The sequence below is a fragment of the Astatotilapia calliptera genome, chromosome 4 (genome assembly GCF_900246225.1).
Source record: "Astatotilapia calliptera chromosome 4, fAstCal1.2, whole genome shotgun sequence".
NCBI lineage: Eukaryota > Metazoa > Chordata > Actinopteri > Cichliformes > Cichlidae > Astatotilapia > Astatotilapia calliptera.
The window spans coordinates 8,861,119-8,879,121 of NC_039305.1; the positions used below are offsets into that span (position 1 = coordinate 8,861,119).

Genomic DNA, 18,003 nt, shown 5'->3' on the forward strand with positions numbered 1-18,003 from the left:
TGCTGTTGTTACCCTCCATAAACTTGTCAGCCTGCCCAGAAAGAAATGAAGCAGCCTCTTGGCCTACTCTGGTCCTTGGCCATGGTCAGCCTGAGAATACCTATGAGAGACAACACTAGGAGCCAAGGCCATATATGTACATGTGAGAGCTGCTAGGGTGGCAGCAACAATAAAACTCAACAACCAGAGCTCACGAGAGCTCAGTGTCTCTGGAGGACAAGTGATTCCTAGAAGCAACATTTTAACATGGAAAGAACAGACCATGCATGCTGTAATTCTGCATGAGCAAAAAAGGTAAAGACTATAGTGATTACCTTACTTTAATACCTTTCTACACTCAAATAAAACCAACAAAAAATACATAACAGCTCTATGTTAACAGTAGAGAGAGGATTCATCATGTTCGTCTTCCTCTACTGGTCAGCCAAATGTCAACACTTACCATTATTCTGGTAAACTAAGGACACTGTTTAGTTAGGCAGTCTGTGTTCAAATTTTGTCAAGCACACAGTCCAAGACATTTTCAAGACCCCCTTTTCTCACTCTTTTACTTGGCAATACAGTGTACTGAAAAATCCTATTCCCAGAACCATGTAAACAAGGAAATCTGGATTAGATGAAAACAATTAAGCAGCACTATCCTGGACACATGTTTATAGATCTGTATATATAAGACAAGTAAATTTAAGCAACCCAGATACAAGCTCTGCCTAAGCCCCAACACATTTAAGACAACTATGTAATTTGGGCGTGTGCTTTTCACTGTTTTGCAGTATTAGTGGTGTTTCTCAATAAAATGCCAATATTGAAAACAGATGTTGCTGCTAGGTTTACAGGAAGGGCAATGCACTTGAGAAAGCATTGCAACTGAGCAAAACTAAGTGAGCGAGGGAGATGGATAAGTCAGACATGACTAAAATGTTATGGATCCAGTGGATAGAAAGGGACATAGAGGAGGAGGCAGATAAGATTAATACCAGAAGCTATGTAGAAAAACAAGCTCCACTCTTAACAGACTGCAAGGACTCGCTTGCCCTGAAGGCATTGACATCACTCATATAGAATGCTATACATCACTCTTTTTGGGCAGAATTCAGGGAAGGGTGAGGCTACGAGTAGAAACAGAAAGGGGAGGAAAAGGAGAAAATGAAGATGCTGATGAGAACAGGAAAGCCAGTGAAGAGACAGGAAATGGCTTGGTGGAGACATGCCAAGGCTCTGCACCACTGCCACTGAGCCAATGAGCCTATGAGCACAGCAGGTCTGAGCTAATGAGGTGCCAACGTCGGCCAAGGTCTAACCCGCACGCTCAGCTATGTGCAGCCTTCTAAGTTCGTGCAATTCAATATAAACAAGGCCATTAGATTACTATGAATGGCCAAGAGAAAGTAAACCTCTCTTAATGCAGCTTTTTAGTCTAAAGCCTTTTACATCTTAGAGAATTTGTTCTAGTGCACAGGTCACTGAGCATTTCAGAGTCACTCTCAAAATACAAAGCAATCCTTAAACTAATAGAGTAATACAATGTAATATGTAAACACTGAGTTTAATGATACAATAAGTGTTCAACTAATGGGACTGTCCAACACAGTGTCTGATCAAATGTCTGCTAGCTACTAGTGGACCTATGGTCCCTATTTCTAACTTCTGTTTGCGGTCTCAGAGCTGTAGGTCGTGTGATGACCAGCACACACACAGCAACCACACAATGGACAGCATAAAAACTTCTTTTTGATTACAAAAATATGGCAATGCAGTGCATTCCTGTAGGGTTGTGGAGGTGCGCGGAGGTGTAGGCATGTTTATTAGGAACTTAGAACATAATGGCTGTAAAACCATCTTTCTTTCTTTCTTTTTTGCATTTCTCTGAATCATCACTCTGTTCAATACTAGCTTGCTGATTAACATATTTATAAACTGCCAGCTTATGAGGTTCACTTTACAGTAACAAAACTGGTTTTTACCATCTATGTGACCGAGAGATGAGCCTGGTCAAAGTGCTGGTTAAAATGCTACAAGTCGGTAACTAAGTGAATCAGAAATAATCAGTGCTACAAGTCTCACTCCAACGTTCAGGGACTTGTGGGGTAAAATAACTCCCCCAGAGGGTCTCTGGGCCTCTGTAGTTAAAATCAAGAGGTCCTTCAAAAGTCTTTAGTCCCTGAGAAAGGTTCTTGCAATGGAAAAAACCCAGCTAATGTGTTCTCATTTATTTGCACCCCTATCCAACCAAAATAAATAAATACTCATGTTTTAACATGTTTTTTAACAGAAATCCAATTTAGCTAAAAATGAGATAAGATAAACACTTTATTTATCCCATATTTAGAAAATTCTGATATGATCAGCACATGCTTTCAAGTTCAGGGCATGATCTGAAATAGATAAAACAAATATGTCCCCTGGAGGCAACAAAGAAACCACCATATCAGCAAACTGTATGTTCAAAAGCACTGAATCTGAATGTGAACAAAGGGCAGATTCAACTTTGCTGTCAACTAAAGCATTATGTGAAGATGACTAGCTCCATTCTAGTTCCCAAGCCCCAAAGTCCCTTCCCTAAGTCTTAATCAAGGTCAAGAATATTTTCTTCCCTCTTTCAGTTTAAAGTAACAGCAGTATGAGAGCAAAAAAACAACTACAATGTTTCCTTGAATAACAATCAATTTCACACTACCAGATACAAAGGAAGAAGGCAGAGAAAAGATAAAGAGAAAAGAAAATCTAGCACAAAAAAATAAAATAAAATAATACAAAAGGGGGAATGTGAGAGGAAAGAAAATGATACATAGTGTTCCAATACCATCATACATTGAACTTAAGTGTAAAGAAGAGTGTGCCCTTACCCTGCATGGTTTTGCCAAGGCCTTGGCCCAACTTCCAGCCATGTTTCTGAAGCAGCCGGTGCCCGATGTTATCCTAGCAGAGAGAGAAGAGAAGAAAAAAACCAAAAATATTCCAATAATAAGAGGAGCTTTACCCGTAGCACGGGTGAAAAATAAAATAAAAACAAAATTAAAATAAAAAAACACTAACAAAGAAAAAATAAATAAATAACACTCAGATCACGCTACCATCATCAGCACAACCACCACCACCAACACCATCGTCATTATCGTCATCACCTACAGCGTGTAATAATCAGTGTCTTCCAGCACAAAGAGTGGTAAGGGAGGCTGGGTGTGGGGGAATAAAAAGTGGGAGACTGAGAGGAAGGGTTGAATTCAACTATGAACAATACATGAGGCTATATGTAATCTGTAAACTACAAGATATCCTCCTGAAGTAGGAGTGCATTTTAAAAACCTTTATTAGGCAAAGAAACTGGGCGTGATTATTTCTATATTTTTCCATTGATAAAGGTAACACATGAAGTCACATCCACTAACTGAGAAGTTAAGAGGAGGAGGAGTAGGAAGGAGGAAGGAGAGGGCGATATATGTATCACACGCATACATATATGAACCACTACAGAGCAAGATCTCAGTACACAAAGAAAAGTAACACAGAACAGGTATGGAAATCTAGCATAAACAAAACAAAGACCAGAAACTCCAAGCTTGCTGTGATTCTGTAACCATGACGAGGAGAGCACCATGAAACATATGCAGCTGTCACAAAAAATGATAGCAACAGGAAGAGACAGAAGTGGAACTAGTGGGCCTTGGATTACCATTACAAGGCCCAGGGTGGATAGAATATGCATGTGTGAGGGGATATGCGGGTGTGCAGGTGAAGAGAGGAACACATTGTGTGCATGTAGCCCCACCAGATATACGAAAAATAGCTGTTGTGCTTGTTTTTGGACATCCTTAGCGGCTCTGGTCTGTTATCAATCGTCACATCCCACCAATTTCAACACTTATAATTTGATATTTTCATAGATACCATTAGTATTCAGAAATGAGAAAACATACCTTCAAACTACTTGAGGCCTCTGAACGTGCGTGCAAGGCTTTTCTTTTAATACTAATGATTTCTATGACAAATGCATCACAAGATCAAGCAACTGATAATGAACCAAAGAGGCAAGAGGAGTGCAAAAACATACACAACAGGAACTCTTAGCACACTGTGGGGCCAAATGTGCATGTCGGAGACCGTTATATCACTAGTATGGGTCAGCAAGAAAACAAAAACATTAAGTGAAATGCAAGACCGTCCCACCACTACACACTACAGTACATCCTCAAGCACAAATAAACAGGTAACGATGAGATTTCTTAATAAGCAGTGTTTTGCTGTTGTGATTATAACTATTCCAAGCTTGTCTAACATTCACCAGAGTGCTGCATTCTACCAAAAAACATACAAACCAAACAAAAAGGATATTTATAATCACAAAGAGATTGACATCAACTTTCACAAACAGAAAGTGAAGGGGTTTAAACAGAAAAAAAAACTGCATGCAGCTTTTTGTTAAAGAGTTTTAACAAAAAGGATCGTCGGTGTTAGTAGCGCACTGTGAATGGTACACATACAGAGGAGTGGGGCGGGCTGAGGGGTGTGGGCGGGTTAACAAAACTCCAACTGTGTTAGTCTCAGGTGGTTCAGGCACAGAGAGGAAAGTGATGGCTCAACGGGGCTCAATTAGTTCTCTTTGGTAAAAACAGGAGGTTGGGAGCAGAACAGAGCAGGCTGAGCCATGATGAGGGTGAGTTTCTAGGGTGGTGAAAGTGAACTGGGCTTGTATGAGTTAGTGCATGTGAAGGGGAGTGGTACTCACACACGCAGTGTGCATACTGCATCTCCGCCCACGAGACTTTAATTGAGATACATCTGGCTGTAGCCCTTTTTTAAGGTGGTTTTTCAAAGCAAACTGTTGCCTTCCTTTGCCCTATTTTACAAGTGACATACTTGTACAATATGACATACTCAGGAAACTTAAAAATACTTTGCATTTTGGTGACACGAATAACATATCCAAATCATCTGGCTGATGTTTGCAGCAAATGCTCAAGAAAGACTCAAATTCTTCACGTCTTGTTTCTGTTACAGTTTGATGGGTTGGTTTTTTTTTTTTACTCCTTTACTGTGCAAATGTCAGATCCTTTCCGCTGTAGAATGAGATAAGAGAGAAATATGCGCTGGGACTAACATGGCAGGAAGGCAACTGGAGACAGACTGCCTGAATCAACTCCTAAATCAGGACACTGAAGGCTAAATTAAAAAGTCTTGCAAATCACTGTTTATTACTTGTTGCTGCCTAGCAGTTGGGCAAGGACTTATATGAATTAGAGGCTTTATGGCCACTAAGGATCATTTCTTCATGCCTAATAGACAAAATGTGCTCTGAATTTATTGTTAGGGGAAAACACTGCAGAATTTGCTGCAGTGAAAGCCACTCCTGTTCTTGACACAGGACCTGCTTCTGTCCTTAACTGCAATATTGGAGTCTGACAAGACTCTACACAGAAAAGCATTTATTGATGAGGGGAATTAGCTGACCTATGAAGAAGGAATTGAGAAAATAAAATCCACCCTGAACTAACTGCTGAGAAAGGCACTCCCTCATCCCCTGCGCAATTGATGTTAGCTGATTTATTTTTCCAGCACAAAATGTGGTTGTTAGGGAAAAAAAAAGACTCAGACTCAAGTGCCATAAATGTATATGCTCCCTTTCACAAATCAATCTTTTGAGTTTAAATCAAGTAATTATACTAGGAACCCCCCCCCCCCCCCCCCCAAAAAAAACCAAAACAAAACAAAAAACAACTAAACAAACAAATAAAAAAAACCCAGCAAGGGCATGTTGGATGAGGCAACAGTTCCAACTGCTGACAGTAAGAAAACAATGCGTTCAAAATGTGTTCAGCAAAAGTTAGAGGGCGGAGATGAGGAGCAGACTGGGTGTTGAACAGACGAGTGCACCAAAAGAATAGACAGACAGACAGATGAAAGCAACGACGGCGAGTCCAACAGCAGTGCAAGTGGAGTGAAGGCATTTCCATACGAACCTGGCTTTAAAATACTGGGCTGTCAAAAAAACAGTCACACGTGACACAACGTAAGAAACCGGCCAAACGCTTTCAACTGCAATTCTGCTAGCTTCTCTAGTTCTTAAAAATACAAATCTCTCTCTGCTTTAAAACAAACATAATACTGTATACAAACAGAAAAGGTAGGCATTTCAATAAATCCACCAACTGACTGTTAATATAAGAGAAAGAAAAAAAATAGAAAATGTTATCCAAACAAAGACCTCTACAAGAGGAGGTGTTCAAGAGTGTGCAATGTGCTTTCAATGGCACAGTGCATGGCAACATATATGTAAAAAGGAAAGTGATATGCAGGGGACCCCATTTAGAGACCTCAGAGTATTTACTTTTAGTGAGAGCCTATGCAGCCATTTTAATGAGACAGTATGTGTGTGTCCCTGTCAGGGTGTGAGAAATTGCTTTAGCTCAGATTAACAAAGACATGCCAACACTGGACAGGCATACTCATAAACGTATGGACCGAAGCTAACAAAAACCACGTATTTTCAGTGGTGGTAGACAAGATTGCTTTCTGCAGCTCCTCGTTCATTTTAGCAATTGCCTTGAAAGTGAAGCTCTGTAGTTGTCAGTTACTCTACGTATGACTAAATGAAAACAACCATCTAAGAGCATGAAAAGGCAAAAAAATAAAATAATAAGCCTATTTGTATGTGTAGATGTGGCAGATTTTAAAGATTTCACTTACTAATTTAGGGAGAAAGGGGGGGGGGGTCAATTTTATTTCATTTATTTAAAATAAAATAACTAAAAACACGTACTTACCTCATAATTCTGAAGCCACAATTCAAGGTGAGGGAATTTAGCAGTGTAGTTAAGAAATAAACACCTCCAAACAGATAAGTGTTCCTGTTCTTTTTGTGTGTGAGAGTGTGTTGATGTCCAATAGCTACTTAAATCATTTGTGATAGTCTCAATTATGACCCCTTTGGTAGCTGTGGTAAATTTAGAGCCTGTGGTGTTGTGAAAATGTGGGTCAGTTGTGTTTGACCTTTTGCTTGTGCTGTTGTTCTTCCTACCTTTTATGTGACAGACGTCAAACAAGGACAAACAGCTGTGTCAGATACTGTCTGGCTGTAATGCAAGACCCTACATACTTCAGTAACAGCTGATACACTGTCACCCAAATGTTCCTCTTAGAACCTTGGTAACTTTGAGACAATCATAATGTCTACAAGAAGCCTAGAAATACATAATAAAGAAATAAATCTCCCTGTGGCCTGAATACTCATGTTTCTTGGATTGCACATCTGTGTGGTTTCTGTGGCTCTGAGGCTGCCCACTGCATATCGCTCTGGTACTGGGTCAGGTCAGGGAAGGAAGGAGGATGGTAGGATTGAGGGACTAGGAGGGTCAAGAGACGTGGGGGAAATGAGTCTGGGAGAAAAGGTTGTAGTTGTGATTAAGACAGAGTGTTGAGCGGAAATAGTACTGAATGCTATCAAGTTAACACATGCAATGCAAAAAACAGTGTTAGAGAAAATAGCAAAGACCAAATGGGAAAGATAGGAAGAGAAAAAAATATCCCAATAAAGTACCACAGACCTCTAGCTGCCTATAGATCACACACAATAAGTGGCTGGAGAGGGGCTCCGAGAAGCTGGGCCAAAGCATTCACCAACAGCTCCGAGATGTAACACTGGTGATCAAGTGCCACAAATTCTACTGCCTTAGAAGTTTTCACTAAGGAAGCTGTGATAGAAGTGTCAACATAAAAACTTCGCTTAAAATTTAATGCAGACTTTTAGATCTACTTCTATTTATGTGTCGTTTACATCCAAGTATGAAATTCTGTTTTTAAAACATGCTTTTGGGGATTTGGTCAGCGTAATATAGTTACGTTTTTTGCTTTAAAAACTGTACTACACCTTTTTTTTAAAAAATTTAAAATTAAGAACAGCCTCATAATATCTTCTGAATCACCAAATATCATCTGATATTTGCTTGCATTGCAGTACTGTGCAAAAGTCGTGAGTCACCCCTCGGTTATTTATATTTTGCTAGCGAATGGGAAATAGGTGAAGCGACTTATTGAAACATCTGCAAAAAAAAAACAAAAAAAAAACAGTTTGTACAATTCTAATGAGTATGAAAGTCAAAATTTGGAATGAACACCTTTATTCATCAGCACACCCTGAACCTTCTTAAGCTTTCTTATCATTTATTTAAGCAGTCCTCAGGAATAGTATTCCAGGCTAATTAGAGGTCAGTTAAAAACTCTTCTTTGGATGATGGCTGCTTTTTGAACAGAACAGAAGTTCTGTTCAAAAACAGAAGTTCAGCCAAGATGATCTCACAGTGCTTCAATAATGTTGAGGGCCATGGTCTGGGGAAACCAATCAATGATTGTTAATGTTCCAAAGTGTGCATTTCTATAAAAAGGCATGCCTTTACTGCACTGCACCGTTGTCAGGCTGAAAAATGAAGGTGTTGCCCGTATTTTTTGTGATCATAATTCCTTAAATTTAGAAAAGATCTTAAACAACACTGGTTGAAAGGCAGCCCCAAACCATGACAGAGCCTACAACAGGTCTTACAAATGGTTGTACCCCTCTCCTGAACTCTTCCACACATATTGATAACAATATCATGTTTCTTTTTCTCACGTTTAATGTTTTCTTTCAGATAAATTTATTTGCTTTTTTTTTTGTTAAAGGCCTGCCATTTTGTCCTCCAGTTCTTGAAACTCAAATATTTTTTTAAAAAAACATTACATGGGGCTAGTGACAAAGTGCCTAAGGATATTATTTAAATGTGGTTCTTTGCTACATTTTCAGTTATGAGTAGAGTAGAAACAACACAGGTTCAAATCTTGAAAAGGTGCCTTTTTTATGCTCCAGTTACTCACAGGTAGGGATGGGTATTGATAAGATTTTAACGATTCCGATTCCATTTTCGATTCTGTTTAACGATTCGATTCTTTATCGATTCTCTTATCGATTCTTTTTTTTTTTTAAAAAAAAGGAGAACACTAAGGTCGATTAGCTCAGAGCTTTGTTTTATATCTTCTCTTTGAACAAGATAGAAATTTAGGAGTAACATGGCCTTACAAACCCAACAGTGAGATCTTGAGAGATCCAGCCTACGGCTCTTCAATGGGGTGTCACAGGGTCCCCAGGAAAAAAAATTGTAAATGTAAAATAATAAAATAAATATTCTTGTGAGACATATCACATATTGACGGGGTCGGGTTATGTTAAAAAGTATAAATTGTTATACTTTGTTCATTGGTTCAAAGGTACCCCACACTTCTTTTTTTGTTTGCTTGTTTGTTCTGGTGTATTTTTCATTTGAACTGTTACTCTGCTAGAGTACTCATATTTACAAGATGGCATTGAACGCCCCATTGGTGTATCAGGAAAACTATTTTGTACGTATGTTCCTTGAAGGGGATTGAAGTCGTTCTTTTTTCCACCGCAGCGAAGGGCTAGGAGTAGGAGAGGAGCTGCTGTATGTTTTTGTTATCGAATCGATCTGATTGTGAAATAAAGCATATGCAGTGAGAAAGCAACTCCAGGAGTCATCCCTGCCTTAAAGCTGCAACATTCTTCTGTAGCAATAACAAAGTATAACATAAATTGTTCTGTGGCAATTACACAAGAATATCCAGTAATGTCCCTGCCCACAATTAAACACATTCACTTACCAAAAATCGGGGGCATCTGCTGTAGCAAATGGGTGCAAGCCTTTGACCACAAACTTAGACACTGCTCGGTGACATTCGTCTATCCTGGCCTGAAAGGAGACGCTACTGGTAGACTGCAGCGAGAACTGCCAGCATCTGAGCCAGACTCTGTCTGTCTCTCTCATCATGGTCACCTACATGTACAGTAATGGCAGGTCTTGTAATAAGGCAGATTGCGCTAACATAATATGCACTGTTAGTTGATTATTTACCTGCCGCATTAACGGGAGAGGACGTGCAAACGTTAGCGCTGCTGCTGGGTTGAGAGTCACGAGTCCGGAGTGGAATTAAAAACGCGTGTCATCGCGTGTTTTGTGAGCAAATGCTTTTGCATATTCGTAGTGTTTCCTCCCTTAAATGAAATATCTACTTTGCAAGTTGCCCTGTTGTCATCGGTTCTCATAAAGTATAATCAAACTTTTGAGCGTTTGAGCCGCTTAGGCGCCATGTTTCCTGCCAGGTAAATGACGCTCCGCAACGTGGTGACGTCATTCGGGGCGACTGGAATCGATAAGGGAATCGTTTGCAAAAATGGCAAACGATTCCATTCTCAACAAGAACCGGTTTTCGATACCCATCCCTACTCACAGGTCAGTGTTAAGTGGCATTAAAAAAAGAAGAAGAAAAGAAACAAAAAACAAAGAAACAATAGCCTCTGAAAATGGCCTCTCGTTTTAAGAGCTAGTCTTAAAATACATGAAAAAGTATTTAATGTCCAAAGAAAAACCTTTAAAGACCTTCAGAAAGACTGGAGAGCTATTGCACAAGGCCACTTAAAAAAATTACAAGAAGGTCTAGCTATTTGAAAGGAAAATATGAATAAATGGTGGGTGCCTAAATACTTTTGCACAGCACTGTCGGTAAAATCACCTTGCTTTTGAGCATGCACCATCCAAAACAATTATGTTCAATAACACTAACGGTACTGGCAATTAAGTGACAGTTGACAACACCTCTGCTGACGTGTGAGGAGCTGTGTGATGCTGCAGCATGGCCCTCAGGACCCCTCCACAAATAATAGCGCAGGAGCAAAAGAGCCACTTAAGCCGGGTGAGCAGGCCACCTCTCTCCCCCTCACTGTTTTCTCCCTCTCTCACCCACACGGTACAATCATTTTTGTATCTGTGAGGAACTGCTTCATACATAAAATTCTACATAGATAGAATCTTTTAATGTTCTTGGTTAACAGAGTACTACCTACTACCCTTTCTTAAAAATTCAACAAGGCTTGGTCAAATCAAGGGCTCGGTAAAATCCTTTTATAGCATACAGCTATGTTTAATCCAAAACATGCAGGTTATTTTTCAAGCTAATATTGAGGTTAGAAATTATTTTACAGTACTTATAATTCACCTGAGTTCATAATTTTTCATCCATCATTATACTCATTTACTATTGTATACTCTGTGATTAAAGAATTTGTTTCTGTTTTTATAATAATTTAATTGTATTTCAGAGTTATTTAACTCTATGTGGTTACTGATTCTATCTGACATGCTTCATAAAGTGACCTAAAACTGAAAGTAAGCAGAGTTTGAGCCTGCTCACCACACTGCTTGAGAGACAGAACGGGGGTATGGAGAAAGTAAGAAAGACAGAAAGAAGACAGCTGCCTGCGCTATTATCGAAGTGCCTTTTCAGCGAAAAATGCAGTCCCAGTTGCACAAGCACCATGCCAGCACAGAATGACAGAGGGTACTGTACACCGAATCACTGTGTAGTAGGGAGGGAGCGAGAGAGAGAGAGAAACTGAGGTAGAGAGAGAATAGATGTAAAGTTTAACAGTAGTGAAACAGAGATAGCCAAAGAGAGAGAGAGAGAGAGAGAGCAAGAGAGAGCGAGAGAAAGATAGTCAGAGAAGCGTTACAAGGACCCTAAAGATAGGAGTAAGAAAGCAGAGCGTGCAAATACAAACCGGGTCATTGCTGCTTAGCTAATAGGGGCCAATTCGCTGCAGGAGAGAAATGTCGAACACCCCAAGTTGTGTACAATAAGATAACTGTCCTATAGACACAAACACTAACACACAAATTCTAAAGCTACATAGACACACACTCACTCAAACACAAATGTATCCACTCACACCATCTAATGTGCACTCGCTTGTTTGCTAAATGGGGTGGAATAAGCACTGCATAGTTTTCATAAACATAAATTTGACAAACTGCAAAACAATCAGATATACAACTGTAAACTAACTAATGTGGTCATTTTAAAAACATATCTGCACTGCAAAATGCATTCTATTGGTCTTCCTTTTTTTAAGACTTTATTTAGGACTACATAAATTAAATAAAAAAAAATACAAATTAAAAAAAGCCTTGAAATCTCAAAGTGACTCATAAAAAAATATAAGTGACCAGCTTTGTTTAGCATATAAACTCATGCTACACCTATGTGTAACGTGTATGCAGTTTTCATATTAAAATATGTATGAATTTTTCTGTAAGTACTCAAAAACCAGCCACTAATGACAGTGCTTCATCCACTCCATGGTTTCACAGCAATTTCTTCTCCTAGCGCTTAGATGACTAACAATGACTAATGGGAAACTGATACAAAAATCTAACGATTATCTTTAAGCTCTACATAAAACAGGAACATCTAGCCTATACATACTTATTTTGAACTGTCACACAAGAAATGGAGTAGGCATAGGACATGGGAAGTGGGGCGGGGGGACTTAAAGGATATTAATGCACATGAGACAAGTGATTCTACAAGTTAGGTGGCAATGTGTTCAAGAAAACACTGGATGCAGCTACACGGACAGTATGAATGGAGTAAAAGGTGTTGTTCTTATTGCTCCCTGGACCAATCATATCCACTCTCACAGCTGGTCCAATGGTGCAGGATGATGGATGCAGCCTTACCGATTCGATGGGCTTGTCCAGGGATGCCTGCTCCAGCTCCAACTGACCCTCTTCATACTGGTCAAAGTGATTCCCACCCTGATGGACACATTTAAAAGTGTAAAGTAGAAATATATCAGAAAGCAGAAAAGTAGAAAACTAGTAGAAAACTGGTCAATTAATAAAGAAATAATTGGCAACTACTTTGATAAAAGAAGCAGTTTAATATTTTTATTTGAAAATGACTTAACATCATTTGGTCTTCTGACTAATAATTTGACAAAACACGCTTTTTAAACACAGACGAAGATCTGTAATTTTTCACAATTTTCTCACATTTCAGAGATCAAATGATTCATCTGAATTGAGAAAATAGCTGTTACTTAGACACGCAAGTGAAAATAACCATTAGTTGCTGCAGCACTGATAGCAGTTCACAGGAAGAAATTTGTAGGAAGAACTCAGGAATGAACATAAAATCTGCATTTCAAGACAACACATTGCTTGATTCTTATGTCTGCACTTTCAAAACAATGAGACAGCAATATGAAGGGAGGAGTGTCCTGTGCCTGGTACACCTTTACGCCGCCCTTTACACTGAGCAACAGACCAGCACACAAATAACTAAAAGATCTGATAACCTTGACTAAAAACTAAAGTGACAGCTGAGTTCCATTTCTTTATTTCACATTAAATTTCTTCCAGCAGTTACAGTGACTTAATGCTTCCTCAGGATATCTGACTGAATATGAAGCATAGCTTTAGAAATACAAACTGAATCTTGGGTCAGGCTGAGAGTGAGTAATGGGCTTACCACCCCAACTGAAGGAGTGAGCTTACAGAGCAGTTTCTACTCAGAGACAGATGGCTTCCTTTCTCTGGCAGCAGAGGAGAGACAAAGGTCATGTTTATGAGTTTGCTTTATTCTACCCTCAGAATTATGAAAGACTACAAAGATATTGGACGGTGTATTACTTACTATTTACTTGTAGCATCTACAAACAGGTTAGTGTGGACAGGTAAATCAAAAGCAACTATTAAAAAAAAATAGAAAAGAAAAAGAAGCAAAGTTTTGTAAGCAGAAGAATATTTAGTTTCCCTCTATATTCCTAAGTCTTCTTGCACTGGATGATAACTGTTAATACTCTACAGCATACATCACTTTGGTCATTTTGTGAAACTCTGAAAAGAAATGTCTGTTTAAAAACAAAAGAAACCAATGCTTATGTGGCTGGGCAATGGAACTGCAGCACTTTTTTTTCAGGAAGCCTGGTTTTGCAGAGATAAGCAACTATTTAATTCAGCCTACTATAATGAGGTGATGAGATGCCATACTTGCTGTCATTAATTCAGACGAAACAGGACCCTGCATCAGTATGAGCGAAGCCGGGGATTATGAGAAGAAGAGCTGCTTGGGAAGCGCAAAGGGCTTATTTGTGAACAAATCGATGGCTCCCTGCAGTTCCCCCCTCATCTCCTCTTCTACTGACTTTCTGTCCAAACCACTTAATGTGCTATCAACACTGCCTCTATCCACCACAATGACTTCTAATTTTCACTGCCGTTTGCTTCCTCATCACTCTGACTCTTAATACATGAACCCCACACCAGTGCTGCATAGAAATGACTCTGACCATGTTCTCCAATCTGCATTACGAGAGTAAACTGCCACTTGTGCTATTGCAGTTAAATAGATGTCCCATACCACATCGCATTAGGAAATGAGAGTTACTCTATGCAGGAGCTCATGAATTGTGTTATATTATTCTGCAAGTCAAGACTAGTCATGTTCTACAGGTCCAACAGCACTGCTAAGTCATTAAAGAGGACAGGGTTGTTGGGCTAGTTGTGCTATAGATATTAGGTAGACCATCTGTGGGTGTTTCCTGAATAGTGTTGCTTGGCAGCAAGCTTTTATCCATGGAGTCAGAGAGAAACTTTCTGAATACTGAGCATATGAATGCCTTCGCAGCAGTTCTCACATACAGAGCTCTACTGTGCTGTGCTGGAGCTGCCCTCAACAGACTCATTCAGACCACACAGCAATTCATCTCTCACTGACAAACCAGCAAAAAAAACAAGTTCCACAGTGGGTGCAGAGGGGAAAAAAACAAAACAGTTTCTTATATGCAAGCTTATAATTAGAACTTAATTGCATGTCTGGTAGTTTGTCACAACACTGCTCAAAGAAACAGCTGATTTCCAACTGTAATTATGTTTGATACTATTACCAAAATACACCCAACTTTAACCAAAAAGCTTAACACCAGCCCAAAAGATTACATGCTTTAATGTCATTTTTAAAATGTATCTTAATAACGGAACAGAAAAATCTAAGAAATACGAGCAGAAATCATAGATACAAGCATTCATCCATGGATTAGCATTCAATTAAAAGCTTTAAACTCATAAACTAACCCAGCCTGAACACTGCTATCAACACAGAAAGTCTCCTGCTTTTTTACAAAAAGTATAAAATAAAGGGGACATAGACATGACAAAAAGAACTGAACTATGTCCATGTATGTACAATGAGGCAATGCAAGTTTTTCAAATAGATAGGGTGATGCTTCCTAGAATCAGTGTTTTGAAATCTCCATGCTAAATGTGTTGGTGATGGGCTTGTTTTATTTATTAAAACTCCTTCCACATTAGTGTACTGTAATTAAGAACAGAAAAGCATTAACATGTGCATCAGAATGATATCTGAGATTCAAATCGCCACACTGCCATGTATCCACTCTTTTGAAGTATCTTTGAACCAGATAACACATTTCAAACAGATGTTAAAACAGTTACTTTATTCTCACTTGCAGTAACAGCTTATAGACCGCCCAACAACAACAACGTCAAAAGTGGGAAGTCCACAAGAATTTAAAAAAAAAAAAAAAAAAAGGTTTAGATGTTTGAAAGAATTGAGTTACACAGTGGACGAATGACCCTCTAGCGAAGGGTTTATAATTAAACAATACCAACAGTCAAGATGCAAGTTTATTTTGTAGTCTAGTAAGCATAACAGTATTTGGTTTCTACTGGGTGCGGTCTTAGATCCAAGATGGGCTTGTGGGGGACAAACAGCTCAAACAGAGGTTGTGAAATTAATCTATTCAGCTACAGAACCAAGCCAAATATACAACCTGAATAACGTCATGTGACAAACATAAGATTTTTAACTGGCATCGGAGATGTACTTATTAAGATAACGCAAAATATTTACAAAGACTCCCAGTTACTGTGTCAATATTCAGCCAGACGTTTAAATGCGGGTGGAAACAAAACAAAAGTGTCATCGGTGTGAAACCAATGCTAAAAGACAGTTCATTTACACAGTTACATTAGCAGATAATCAGTATATGAATGACCAAGGACACTGTACTTAAAATGTGTCGCTAAACATGCTCCTAACTTACACTCTGTGTTTTCAAGTCGATACCGGGGGCAATTTCTGAATAATATCCGACAGCTATCTGTTGCTAGATTCATCTTGACCTGATGATGACCAACTGTGGTGGAATTTCAGCTGTCAAAATAATACAGTCATTTATGGCTATTAATGCTACAACAGCTCAATGTGCGTACAAGCTAGCTATGTTAGCTCACTATCTATCCTTAGCATATGTCGAAAAATAATCAGAATGCCCAAGGTCACTAATGAGCTAATTGGGACTCCAGTATCTATTTTGCTGTTGCGTGGTTAAATGTTTGTAGTTTCAGAAAGAAACGGTTGATAATGAAGACGATAATCCAAGACATGGGTCAAATATAGCACTCAGGCGAACACTGAGCCGTAAGGCAAGTTAATATCAAAAGAGCCGCAGTGCACTAGCGTTAGCATAGCTAGCTTGCAGTGCTAGCAACGGGGATCTAGAGCGAAATGCACGATGGTGTACACGATACGTCAAAACTGTCCTTAACCTTCAAATAGATATTAACTTACTGAAACACCTCGACACTTTAAAAAATATGGAGGTGGACCAAATATTTAACATGCATTACCTGGAAATCACGCTCTTCGTTGAACCTAGAAAATCTGTCGGCCATTTTCTGAACGCAGCAGCAGTTGTGTACTCGCTCAGTCTGTGTCCAACAGAAGCGCGCTGTGGTGGGGAGGACGTTCTGCGGTGAATTTACACTTCACTGCCAATATCCACCAACAACTTCCAGCGTTGTACATGGAAAGCTAGACCGTATCAACATGACTACGTCTACACAATGTGTGAATGTTGAAGTGTTAGGCAACCGGAGAGCAGAGTGACCTAGTGTCCCACTTTTTGCGAGACAACACAAACGTTTTTATCTCAAATACTGAGACAGTGACCGACATTTTGATTGAGTCTAATTTTAAACTTACGCCTCAAAGAGGACAAATGGACAGGACATTAGCTAAAATTATTAGTTTTTGTTGTCACTTTAATTTGTTAGGTTCTACAGTGGGTTTGCTCATTTCAGTTTTGTTAAAGTGTTTCTTTTTTGTTTAGTTTTTAATATTTTCCATGTTAATTTTAGTTTGTCTTTGGGTGGTTAAGAGGGTAAGAGCAGTTCAATAATAGAAAGAATTAATTCACTTGAATTAAAGCTGTGAGACAAAAGGGGGCTCCTTAAAGGCATGGAACCAATTCTTCTCATTCTGGTTGTGTTTGGCATATTTGAGCAAAATAACAATGACAAAGAATGAAACTAACTTAGTTTTTTGTTTCATTGAATTTAATGCCCTAAGACAGTAAAAACAAATTAAGCTTACGTTTACTTAATAAGTTGGAAATAGCATTCAAACAAAAAATATTGGGTCATTGTATTCTGTTAATTACTTTCAAGGCATGATGATGCCATAATATCTGATATAGATAAGAACCTCCAAGGGCCTTAGATCAACACATTTCTCACATGATAATATATTGTATTAAATAGACTACTCATTTTAGTAAACTAAAAGATAAGCATGTATATATATTTAAAGTGCTTTCTGCTTTATCATAGCAGAATGCAAACAACAGCAAGAAATTTAAATAGGTTAAATAGGTGGTTACTTACGAACAAATACATAAATAAATTAAACAAATAAATAAAGGCTTTGTTTATGTGAAATTTAGCATAGAATTATTAAGTATCTCCCCTTGCGCATTACATGACCCTAGAAAACTTCAAAAAATAGAGGTTGTAGATGTCGTTTCTATGCTAAAATTACCTTATTTTAGACCGTTGCTAGGTGGTTGCTAAGGATGTATAATCAGACCTTTGCTGATATAAATGAGAAAGAAACATTATATGAACCTTTTATGTGTTACTAGTGCGTAAATTATATAACTGGTGATTTTATTTTGTTGCTCAGTGGCTACTAGGCAACACGATGATGCCATGATATCTGATATAGATAAATACCTTCAGGGGCCCAAGATGTACTTCTTTTGGTTCGGTTTCTCAACTCCTGTTGATCTGGGGGGTGGGGTTAGGGTGAAACATCTTATTTGGA

The 18,003-nt window shown here is 38.8% G+C and overlaps 1 protein-coding gene across 4 annotated transcripts in view; it reads right to left on the minus strand.

Moving 5' to 3' along the window:
- Window positions 1–16,706, minus strand: part of gpatch8 (G patch domain containing 8) — a 28,418-nt gene extending 11,712 nt beyond the window's left edge. The window contains exons 1-4 of one of the 4 annotated variants that reach the window (XM_026164433.1): window positions 12,555–12,618; window positions 11,597–11,632; window positions 5,958–5,976; window positions 2,847–2,919 (exon numbers count right to left, since the gene is read on the minus strand). In XM_026164433.1, coding sequence (XP_026020218.1) covers window positions 2,847–2,853 — 7 coding nt within the window. In that variant the 5' untranslated portion in view covers window positions 2,854–2,919; window positions 5,958–5,976; window positions 11,597–11,632; window positions 12,555–12,618. Of the gene's footprint in view, window positions 1–2,846; window positions 2,920–5,957; window positions 8,049–11,596; window positions 11,984–12,554; window positions 12,633–16,529 lie in introns of those variants that run through there. The other 3 variants (XM_026164432.1, XM_026164435.1, XM_026164434.1) reach the window with 3 other exon arrangements.
- Window positions 16,707–18,003: the final 1,297 nt, after the last annotated feature.